Here is a 12,269-nt window from a genome sequence, read left to right on the forward strand (position 1 = left end):
GAAATTTAGTAGGTACGTTCTGTATTGTGAGTATGTATTTAGCTGATCAACAACAACAGCTCTAATAGAATCATTTACAGCTCATTGAGAAAATAAAAGTGCTTCCATAAAGATGCACATGACACCTAGCTCTTACTTCAGGTAACCAATTTCTTTTTAAAAAATTGCCCAAATTTATATTTATATGCGACAACCAGAACATCTAAGCAGTTTGTAAAGAAGTTTAAATGGCCACAGACTTCACAGACTTAGAGTGTCAGATCAGATAGCAGGTATTAACTCTTACTGTTCTCTGCCACAAAGTTGTTTTACTATCCTAATCTCTTTGTTACATTACAAAATGAGTTTTTAAGGGTATTTTTGATATTATTTGTAACATGAAAAATACTTAATATTTAGTTGTTAAACATCAAATTCTCACTAGAAACAATGCTGGCTTTTTTTTGTTTGTTTTTTAAAGCTAAGTAACTTAAAATCAAATTTTATTCCATTTCATGAAAAAAAAAAACCCTGTATTTTCTAACAGTGAAGCGAGTGATTCTCGTACCAGAAGCAGTCATTTGTTTTCATTTACACACATAAAAGCTTGACTGCTGGCTAGGGGCGGGGGAGGAATACAACTCTTCAGGGAAACCCATATTCTCTCTTCTTACATTCTCACCTTCTCCTCTCTTTCTCTCTTACCTCCCTCCCTGCCTTCTTCCCTCCCTCCCTGCCTTCATTTTCTTTCTCGATTATTTTTTGTGTTAAGAACATAAGGCCGGAGGGAAATGGGTGAAAGCTGAGACTGATTTAAAACACTGCAGAAATACTCGACACTACGTCGCAAGGCTGTTTAGTCAAATCCCCTCTATCAAGTCAAAGGGTGTGTTTACACACAGGCTGGAGAATAGACACACAGACACAATGGTAAAAGGCAAACTGGAGCCTTGTGCAGAGTGCCAAGTCCTGCACAGTCTGCAGAGAATGCAGTGCCTGGCACAGCTCTTCCTGAAGGACAGCCTTCCAGTTTATCAGATGTGGGCTGATGGACTCACAGAACAGAAGGGAATCTTCAGATGCAACCCAGTTCAGGAAGCTGTGTGCATCTCTAAACTAGCAAAGCCGGGCTCTTGGACAGTTTGGTGAAGTTGCTCTCCTGTATTGTACACCATCACAAAGACCCTCAGGAGGGTGACAGAAGTCTTGGTCTGAGTCTGTTTGCCAGAACTTGAAGCATAAAGCTGTAAACCATTCTAAACAAACAAACAAACAAACAAACAACCCCAGAAGTAGTATGACCGGGTGACTCTGTAATGCTACTTCTGTACATTTTCCCCGGAAGATTGAAGTCAGTCTGTCGAAGGAATGTCTGCCTGCCGTGTTTATTGCAGCATTTCTCACAAGCCAGGTTCTCGAATCAACCCAAGTGTCCACCAGCCAGTGAATAGACAAGTTGTGTGGGATCTGCACAATGGGATACTGCCCAGACTTAACAAAGGGAAAACTCCTGTCCTTTGTGTGAACTCTGATAGAAGTTCAAGAACTCTAGCCCACACAGATGCTTCACTTCTCCCTTAAATGTTAGGGGACTAAAGTGAGAAACTACTGAATTCTCAGGAGCAGAGAGAAGTACTGTTGGGAAGGGGGAGAACCAGAGAGAGAATAATCGAAAGGTTCCAAGTCTTAGGACAGGCAGCATAAGTTTGATGGGCTCTACTCTTTCAGATGACAGCGACTGCAGCTCAGAGTTCTGCTGACAGAGTAAAAGGGTCACATTCTCAGAACAGCGCACTGGAATACGTGATATAACCACTGTACACTGTATTAAAACTACAGTTCAGTTTGCATATCACACCACTACTCATTACTGTAACCGATCAACAACATCCCCAAATCCTAAAAGACTTTAAAACAAAACTTTGAAGCCTCGGCCCAACACACGGAAAACCACTGCCATAGCAAGTTAAAGAGAGGAAGGGAGAAGAGGCAAGCCCCACTGGCTTGGCTCCTCAGCTCCCTCCCAAGCCCTGGATCTGCAGAGGACAGCTGCAAGCCACCCAGCTAGTGAGGCCACCACCTCTCAGCAGGCATTAGGTCTGACCGAGAGTCCGGTAAGAGAAAGCCTCGGGAGTTTGCTGCCTCTGGCGTACCCCTGACTGGGTGCACCCGGTGCCGGTGACACATTCTCTGCTTCTGGTGCACAGCTGCCCATGTTCCTGTTCTGAACTGAAGTACCCAGCCCAGAATGGAGGCTCCGAGGTGAGCTCCCACCTGCCGCCGAGGGCTTGGCTTTGGGTGTTCTCCCTCCGTGGGATCCCAGTAAACTCTGCTTCCTGGAGATGTCTGAGTGGCCACTGTAGGCATTTTTTTTTAGACTTCTAGCATAAAAAGAGATGATTTCCATCAGCTACCTGCTTGCAGTGGAGTATCAAGAAATCAAAAGAATAGAGATCAAAGAAAATTGCTGAACTAGGTGTTAGATGCAGGCATTGATTTTCTCCAGTTGTACTTTAAAAAAAATCTACAAAAATGGTAACACATACAACAGTGGAATCTCTAATACATTCCTAACGCCAGCGGTGGTTCCTGCCTTGTCTCCACATGCAGAAATAGTTTTGTATAACATGACACAGTGAGGCAGGCCCTTATACCTTATGTTATCAAAACCTAAAGAGAATCCAAGAAAAAGGTACTTTTAAAACTCCGTAAACTGGAATCCTTTTAGTGGGCACTCAGAACTGGACTTGTTATCCAACATTCATTTGCTCAGAATCTAGAAAATGCTGATTTAAAATTGATCATTATTTTCTTTTATGTGTAGATGTTTTAAAATAACATATGATTCATGGCTAAGAATATGAACTGCTATACTTAGAGTACGAACTGCTATTTTCTGCTGTTTTGTTACTTAAGCCTTAAACTGTAACTTTATCAAATGTTAAACTTGTTTTCAAGTATCTTTTGAATATGTTTTATTTTTCAAGTTTGTCTTTGGATTCTAATATATATATTATATTCAATACCTACTGTCTACTATCTACTATATATACGTATATATGTATATGAGAAATTGATTTCACATTATAGTCTCTTACATTTATAAATGATTTCCAGACGATTGAAACAATCTTCATCAAAACGGGATAATGGTACTATTGATGAAGGTATAAAAGTTCTCATGAGACTTTTCCTCATAGTATACTATTTTTCTCAAAATCATTGGGATTCAGTTAGTGTTCTTTGTGTTTAACTTGTGAATTCCATCATTAAAGGTAATTTAGAAACAAACACCTGAGATCATTTCCTAAGCAGCCCAGCCCCTAAACGACAAGCGCATCATAAACTAATGGCACAGACTATTGTAGGGTCTGTGAGTGGCCAAAGCACCGAGGCTCATGTGAAAAATGCCTGGTCACATTGGCTTCTTGATACAAAACTTTCCAGAAAGTTCTTTTCAGGAGTCGTGGTGTTCCTCTGTTGTCCTGAGGCGCCTATGGCACAGGACGAATAGATTCAGTTACCGTCGGAAATCACTTCCTTTATAGAGTTTTGTGTGGATCACTTAACAGTGTGCCCCATCTCATTTTCCTTCTCAAGTGTCACCAACTCGCTTCCACAGTTGTGTCTGTAGAACCTTTGTAAGAATTTAAAGCTCGGTGTGCTCCTTTCCTTTCACAGATGGGCTCCAGAGACCATTCCAACCCCTCGGTCCCTTCGAGAGCTGCCGCCCCTATGGACACAGCCGGGGACTTTCTTCCACTGCAAGCGGAACTTGATACGACTTACACTTTCTTCAAGGAGACGTTCATGAGCACGGCACCCCACTCTTTCTCCTCGTCTCAGTCCTCTCCAGGGATGTCTGCTAATGCCAAAAGACCATCTCAGATCGGAATATGATTGTTGTGAAATAAAAAAAGGAGGAAGAGTAGTGGTATAATTAAAATTGTTTTGAAGGGGGATTCTCTTATCAGTTGAGTTTTGTTTAATTACGAGTGAGGGTGGGCCTTTAAACATGGTGTGACAGCCTGATGTGCACAGGGCTCTGTCACCTTAAATAATGAACTAACCCACTTTTTTCCTCCCTAAGTTTTATTTATTATCACAGTTGCTCATTTTTATGTAACATATTTTTAAATGTTAAAGAATGACACATTTTGGGTAATTTCCCTCGGACTTAAAAAAAAATCAATAAGCCATTCTAGTCTCTATCTATCAACGTTGTCTCACCCTTGTCTGTTTTAAAGCAAGACTGCAATACTTTAATGGGATTGAGAGAGCTATTTGAAATGTATGCCAATGATTCCTGTCATTTCATGGCAGCCCGGCCATGGTTCACTGAACCCCTCTTCTCTCTTGTCAGCTCGACTGAAGACAAGCATTTAGTTGCAAACTTTAAGCAGGTTGTACAAAACAGAAATGATGTGGGCGCTTCTCCTCCCGCACAGCCGTGTCACTCCTGGTCAATGTGAGAAGGTCAGGGTGCTCCTGTGAAGCTACATGATACCACTTGCCCATTTGAACAAGTTAAGTTAACTGCAGAATCTGGTCCCTGTAGTCATCGAAAACCGTGTCCTTTCATCAGGTCCGCATTTGATAGGAAGGAAGAGCGGCTGTGCTGAGAGGATCACCGTGGTCCGCTCAGGCTCTTTGTAAGGACAGTTCCCACGAAGCCAGTGTAGCAGGTGATGTATTTAGTATAAGCTGAAAAACTTCAAGGTAACGGCCACTTTGACCTTCAGAATAGACTCCCTTTTTTTTGTTGTTTTTGTTGTTGGTAAGGCCCAAGAGTGACGACCGTCTTTGATGCTGACAGAATTTAAAACAAGGCCATTGCCCTGCATTTTCTGCCTTGTAGCACACAAAAGTAAAATTGTATGTCAGGCCGAGATGTCGGGGAGCTGACAAGATGCCCCAGTGACATTTCAGCTGGAAAGAGCAAGTGTCTTGCAACCAAGTGGTCAAATATCAAATAATAGGTCAAGCAGGAAGGAGCTGAGTTCTAACCACAAAGAGGTTTCTGGTAACTTACTTGACAAGCTTTTGGGCGCTTTGTGGCTTGACAAAGTGATGTTCTGTTGGGTATCGCTAGACAGACTATTCTTTATCGCCTTCAGAAGATCAGGCATTGACATTGATTAAACTCTTTAACCCTTAAAGGTTAACTCTTTACCGTTTGCATCATGGTAAGTGGAGAACAAAAGAATCCCTGTAGTGTGCATTTGCTTTATAGTCACCGTTTAATCCCCGGTGACATTAACTTCTAATGGGACAAAGAATTCTGACCCATGTTTCACCTTCTTCCACTATAGAATTTTTCATTATGGATACATTAGACAATAACAGTTTGTGTCGTGAAACCCATGTTGTGTTTCATGTCTTTTGGCCTTGGGAAATAAAATCTGCATAGCGTTTATTGTGCCGTCGGGATCACCCTAGTGATGTGTGCCATCTGAGGCAACACAGTGTCACTGCTGTCCTACTATGCTGTAACATTTCTGAAAACACTGGGCCAGGGGAGTTAGCTTCATATAAAACTCTAGAAAGACTTGCATGCAGAGTAAAATTCTTAAACCAAATTGTTTAACCAAATTGTTCTTAATTCTTTTTTTTTATTTTTATTTTATGGAACTCATAATGTGCTCTGCATAACATTACCTATGTGAAACTCAACTTGTGCATGAATCACATGGTCAGGAAGGCCACGGACTAAGTTCTATGCACTTGGAGACACTTCCTTCTGCCGTTCCAACAATGAGGATGTTCTGCACGGATGTTAAGATGCAGGCTTGTAGTTTACGTGTTCTCACTGAACTTTCAGCCTTCACACTAGGAGGGCATTGCTACCCTATGGAACCCACATCCCACCCCCACCCCTAGGCGTGTGTGTGTGTGTGTGTGTGTGTGTGTGTGTGTGTGTGTGTGTGTATTGAGTCTGCTTTTAGATCCTAGCAGGAATGAGTGTATTTGTAGAATGTACCCTGCGCCTGCCTTAGTCTAATTTTACAGTGTTAATGGGAAAATTCCAACAAAATTGTGTATCCCTGTGTATTGGTCTTACAGCTGCATTCCGAGCTATAAACGAAAAGAGGAAAAAATTAAGTCAAATGGAAGCATGTCTCATTTCTAAGCAACCGGATGGCAACAGCCGTAGGAGCTGTAGGACCGGCCTCCCGAGTGATCATTAGCATTCACGTCCAAATGCAGTGATATTTATACCATATGCTTTTCTCCCAGAAGTCGGCCACAGCAGGGGGAGGAGATTTAATGACATGTCCTATGGAGATCTGAGGAACTCTAGACTGCTCTGAGCACCTTAGTGACCAATTGCTGCATATTTGAGATCTGCATCTCCATGGCAAGGACGGTTGCCCTATCAGCTTCTCCAGCTCTTTAGGCACGATGTATGGACTAGGCGTTTCTCAGGAGAGCAACTTCAAATGCTTTTGTAGGGAGGGGAGTTTTGCTTTACATTTTAGAACGTGGATTTTCTTACCAACTTTCTGTGATCTAGGAAAGGACCTGCATGGCCCATCACTATCCCGGGGGTGCTGAAAGCTATTGTTCCGACATTTAAACCACATGCACTTAGCAAGGGCTTGTCAGCATTTTAACATACGTGTTTGGAATGGCAAAACACAAACAATAACAAAGTGCATCACGCCAACCCAGCGAGAGTTGGCATAAGTAAGTTTCCTTGCAAACAACAGAATGACCACCACTTTATGAAATGTGTCACTCTTAGGAAACCGAGCTAATCTATCTCCTGGTCCACTCTTGGTGGACCTAATGCGGCCAGCACCATTTCACGCAAGGTCTGAGTCCAGTCTGAACACTTCACCGCACGGGTTTTATAGACAAGTTTCCTGATGTAGCCGTCGGACAGCTATGTTAGCAACACAGCCGAACTCTGTTATCAGAACAAACTACTGAAACCCATATCACATCTTATTCATGAACAACAGACTATCTAAAACAGTAGTGTTTTTCTACTTAGTAACAGGTGTATCAGGAAGAAAATACATCTGGACTGTAATTCTAAAGCTCTGTTTGTGTTTGTTTCTGCTCTGTTGGGCCAGCCTTCCAGAAATACCAAATGCTTCTTAAAGAGAAAAATTTGAGTTGTCTTGTCTAGTTATTTTTGAAAAGTATGTTCTTGTTTGAGATCCACAGCATACATACTTGTGTGTGTGTGTGTGTGTGTGTTCATGTTTGCACATATATGGGTATACGTGTTGAAGGGCATCTGTAGACAGGGTAATAGAAGACAAGCTCCAGGAGTTGGCAGTTACCCAAACAGGTCCAGTAAGGGAAGGCAGAGGATGCGGGGGTCCTGTGAAACACCCAAGCAGACCCCCAACCTTAAGGTCCTTCCCATACCAAAGGGATAAGTTACTTTTGTTTTCTCAGTGGTTCAGTTATCTTTCTGGGATGAGCAACTCTGTCTACATCGAGGGATAAACTCCTAGCTTCCCAATGATGCCACAGATAAACACTAACACCTGACTCCTTGCTACAATGTGGATGTGGGTGCATACAGGAGGGGATGTAGCCTAGAAGGCGTTAGGTGCTTTTCCTCAGAGGACACGCCCCGTTTCCTCTAAGTGGGTCTCTCAGCAGGACCGGAGGTATGATAATACAGCTAGGTTGGTTGACCAGAAGCCCCATGAATCCTGGTGGTTCCCACCTCCCCAGCTCTGGGAATCTAAAACATGTGCCTCCATGGCTGACTTCTTACTCGGTGCTAAAGAGTCAAACACAATTCTTCACACTTTCTTGACAAGCACTTTATCAACCGAGCTATCTCCCTGGCTCCCAAGAGCTCTTGCCCATTGATTAGATATAACAACATACATATAGACTGATCAGTATTATATACTGAGGTTTCTACCTAGTTGTGAAAGGAACTCATACCCTCACTATATTGTTCACTGTCTCCAGCTTGACCTAGGAGACCACACAAACACTGTATCAGCAATAGACCTTCTTTGAAGGTAACTACCAGATAAGCAGTCCAAGAGAGCTATTCCGTTACTGTGAGCTTTAATATCTATTGAATGTGATAAGAACAATGTTACTATGTTAAGTGCAAGGTCAGTGGCTCTCCACCTTCCTGATGTTGCATCCTCTTCATGCATTTCCTCATGTGGTGGTGATTCCAACCATAAGATTAGTTTTGTTCTTTCTTCATAACTGTAACTTTGCTGTTGTTATGAATGTAATGTAAATATTTGTATTTTGTGATGGTCTTAGCTCATTCCCAAAGGGGTATTTTTTCTGGTAAACTGAAGATTGGCTCCCCCAAACTTCACATGTTCTCTGGAACATGTGAGTATTACCTCATGTGGCAAAAGGGTATGGGAATTGTTCTGAATTTTCTGGAGGGGACCCACATGTGGTTAAAAGTAGCTTTTTGAGAGAGGTGGGAGACTCAGATGAATTTGAATGCAGAGAGGGGAAGGTGACAGGATGGTGGATGCAGAGACTAGGTAAAGACACTTTGAAGACAGAGAAAAGGGTAGGCTTGAGGATCAGAATCTAGAAAATGAAAAACACAAGGAAAATGATTCTCTCCGAGGCTATAGTATTATAAGAGAATAAATGTGTTGCTAACCTACAAGTTCATGGCAATTCATTACAGAGTCCTTGGGAAATTAATGGAAGCAGTGAAATTTCAGGTTTTAAAAGATGTATTCATTAATCATTTAATGTTAGCAAAAAGGAAAAAAAAACCTTTGAACTCATCTTAACTGTGCTCATACATTGTGTTTCCACTTATTTATGTTTGGGGACTTTCCTTCCACATGTCTGGCTTTGCATAGCATGAGCAGTGCTGTCTGTATGGTCTATAGGGTCTTCATGCAGTCAGACTCCACCACCCTCATTCTGGGTAGTTCTCCAGGTACCGTGTGTTTCCAATATGCACTTGAATATCTGACATTTTGTAAAGGCATCACACTTGCAATGCGGCTAACTCATCTTAAGCATCTATCTTAAATGATTTATTATTTACTTGATTTCATTTTGTTGGCATATTTTTATAGTGTTCTTAGAAAAGAAATTCAGTCTTGAAAGAATTTATGTTAAATGTCACTTCAATAAAGGTTTGGAGTTTTCATGTCTCCCTTGCTGACGGGATATTCCCTCCCCACTTACTATGTACTCATGAGGGTGACATTTGCCCAGTCATTTATCACAGCATTTGATAGAAATAAAGTTAGTTTTAATGATTTACCTCAATGATGAAAATTTCTAAAATTTTTATTGTTATAACATTTGAAATCCTTTTTTCTTACTCCAGTAAAATATATATAGTTGTTTTTTTCTTTAGTTTAAGTAGAGAAAGAAAAGCGATTTTAACTAAAATGACTGTGTTCAAAATTGCAAAACCTAAAATATTGAAGTTTTACATGTAAAGCGTTAAATAGTCTGAATACAGAATAGCAAAGAGAAAGAAATAAAAGAAAACACAGGTCCCTGGTTTCATAAGGAACACACTTAGTGCTGGTGGCTGGGACACAAGTGTAGACATTGACACTTGAGTCAGAGATGCCATATTTTCTCTTAAACTGCAGCTATTTCATTGTAAGGCCCCCTTCTGTTGTGCAGTGTATGGATTCACAAACCTCAACACCACGCATTCTGTGAATTCACATCATTGGCTACTTACATGTTTCTAAACCACCCCCTGCACGCGTGATCCTCTACAGATGTTTTAAACAAGTGTGATTCCAAAGGTGTTGCTCTGTGTATCCTGTATACACGCTACATTCCCACTGACATTGCGATGGGGAGATTTGTTCTGGATCCTTACAGTACTAGCACCTAATCGATGCTGCACGCCGTGGGTTGCACAATCTCCGGACACAGTCTAAGAAGGAGATGAAGCACAGTGCCTCGCTTTCAATCTTACATGTAGATGTGTTAGATCCGTAGGCACATGTGTTCAACCAGCCTCGATGCCGGTGGTAGAGCAGAGGCACAGCAGCTTTGGGCATCACTGGCTTCTTCCTATCTGAAGACAGCCCTTCTGTGGTCTAGCTGAGTCCAGCTTCATCGTCTTTTACTGCACCTCATACCAGAGAGTGCCCTTGCTGACAGAGCCCTCCTAGTGAGTCATCCCTAAGCTGTTAGAGAAACTTTAAAATGGAGCATCCTTGAGATTGGGGTAGGACTGCCAACGGCAGGGGAGGGCTATTTTATATCCACAGATCTTCAGCAACTGCAAGATTTTAAGGTTTGTGGTATAAACAGAGGAGAAGAATCTTCAGTGTGGTCCAGAATGAGTGGAATTTAATTGGATGCCTAGAAAAGGAAGCATGAAAAAAAGTTAGACTTGGGGAGTCCCAAAGCCGCGGATCCCCGCCCGCAGCAGCTCGCTGCTCCCAAACACCGTGGGAGAGAGACCTCACCACCTGGACAGGTGGGCACTCCTGAGACTGCAGAGCGGAAGAGACCACCAACACTGCCCACCCCTGCCCACATCCCTGGCCGAAGAGGAAAGTGTATACGGCCTCTGGGTTCCCGTAGAGGAGGGCCCAGGAGCAGCAGGTCTGCTGCGTCTGAGACACCGCCGGAACCTGAAGGGACCGACTGGATAAAAGTTCTCTGCACCCAAATCCCGTGGGAGGGAGAGCTAAACCTTCAGAGAGGCAGACACGCATGGGAAACCAGAAGAGACTGCACTCTGCCCACATCTCTGACGCCAGAGGAAAACACCAAACGCCATCTGGAACCCTGGTACACGGAAGCTCCCGGAAAGGGTGGCACAGATCTTCCTGGTTGCTGCCGCCTTGGAGAGCTCATAAGCAACACCCCACAAGCAAACTTGAGCCTCAGGACCACAGGTAAGACAAACCTTCCTACTCCAAGCGACCTGCCTAGTGAACTCAGGACACAGGCCCACAGGGGCAGCTGAAGACCTGTAGATAGGAAAAACTACACGCCCGAAAGCAGAACACTCTGTTCCCATAACTGGCTGAAAGAAAACAGGAAAACAGGTCTACAGCACTCCTGACACACAGGTTTATAGGACAGTCTAGCCACTGTCAGAAATAGAAGAACAAAGTAACACTAGAGATAATCTGATGGCGAGAGGCAAACACAGGAATCCAAGCAACAGAAACCAATACTACATGGCATCATCGGAGCCCAATTCTCCCACCAAAGCAAACACTGAATATCCAAACACACCAGAAAAGCAAGATCTAGTTTCAAAATCATATTTGATCATGATGCTGGAGGACTTCAAGAAAGACGTGAAGACCTCCCTTAGAGAAACACAGGAAAACATAAATAAACAGGTAGAAGCCTACAGAGAGGAATCACAAAAATCCCTGAAAGAATTCCAGGAAAACACAAACAGTTGAAGGAATTAAAAATGGAAATAGAAGCAATCAAGAAAGAACACATGGAAATAACCCTGGATATAGAAAACCAAAAGAAGAGACAAGGAGCCGTAGATAAAAGCTTCACCAACAGAATACAAGAGATAGAAGAGAGAATCTCAGGAGCAGAAGATTCCATAGAAATCATCGACTCAACTGTCAAAGATAATGTAAAGCGGAAAAAGCTACTGGTCCAAAACATACAGGAAATCCAGGACTCAATGAGGAGGTCAAACCTAAGGATAATAGGTATAGAAGAGAGTGAAGACTCCCAGCTCAAAGGACCAGTAAATATCCTTGACAAAATCATAGAAGAAAACTTCCCTAACATAAAGAAAGAGATACCCATAAGCATACAAGAAGCCTACAGAACTCCAAATAGATTGGACCAGAAAAGAAACTCCTCCCGTCACATAATAGTCAAAACAGCAAATGTACAAAATAAAGAAAGAATATTGAAAGCAATAAGGGAAAAAGGTCAAGTAACATATAAAGGCAGACCTATCAGAATCACATCAGACTTTTTGCCAGAGACTATGAAAGCCATAAGATCCTGGACAGATGTCATACAGACCCTAAGAGAACACAACTGCCAGCCCAGGTTACTGTATCCTGCAAAACTCTCAATTAACATAGATGGAGAAACCAAGATATTCCATGACAAAACCAAATTTACACAACATCTTTCTACAAATCCAGCACTACAAAAGGATAATAAATGGTAAAGCCCAACATAAGGGAGGCAAGCTATACCTAGAAGAAGCAAGAAACTAATCGTCTTGGCAACAAAACAAAGAGAAGAAAAGCACACAAAACATAACTTCATATCCAATATGAATATAAATATAACAGGAAGCAATAATCACTATTCCTTAATATCTCTCAACATCAATGGACTCAACT

The 12,269-nt window shown here is 42.2% G+C and overlaps 1 protein-coding gene across 1 annotated transcript in view; it reads left to right on the forward strand.

The window, feature by feature from the left end:
* LOC116902135 (coiled-coil domain-containing protein 171-like) overlaps window positions 1-5,743 on the forward strand; it is an 88,362-nt gene extending 82,619 nt beyond the window's left edge. The window contains exon 4 of the mRNA XM_032904501.1: window positions 3,661-5,743. Coding sequence (XP_032760392.1) covers window positions 3,661-3,879 — 219 coding nt within the window. The 3' untranslated portion in view covers window positions 3,880-5,743. The remainder of the gene's footprint in view (window positions 1-3,660) is intronic.
* The last annotated feature ends 6,526 nt before the right edge of the window (window positions 5,744-12,269 follow it).

This window comes from Rattus rattus, chromosome 1 (genome assembly GCF_011064425.1).
Source record: "Rattus rattus isolate New Zealand chromosome 1, Rrattus_CSIRO_v1, whole genome shotgun sequence".
Classification (NCBI taxonomy): Eukaryota; Metazoa; Chordata; class Mammalia; order Rodentia; family Muridae; genus Rattus; species Rattus rattus.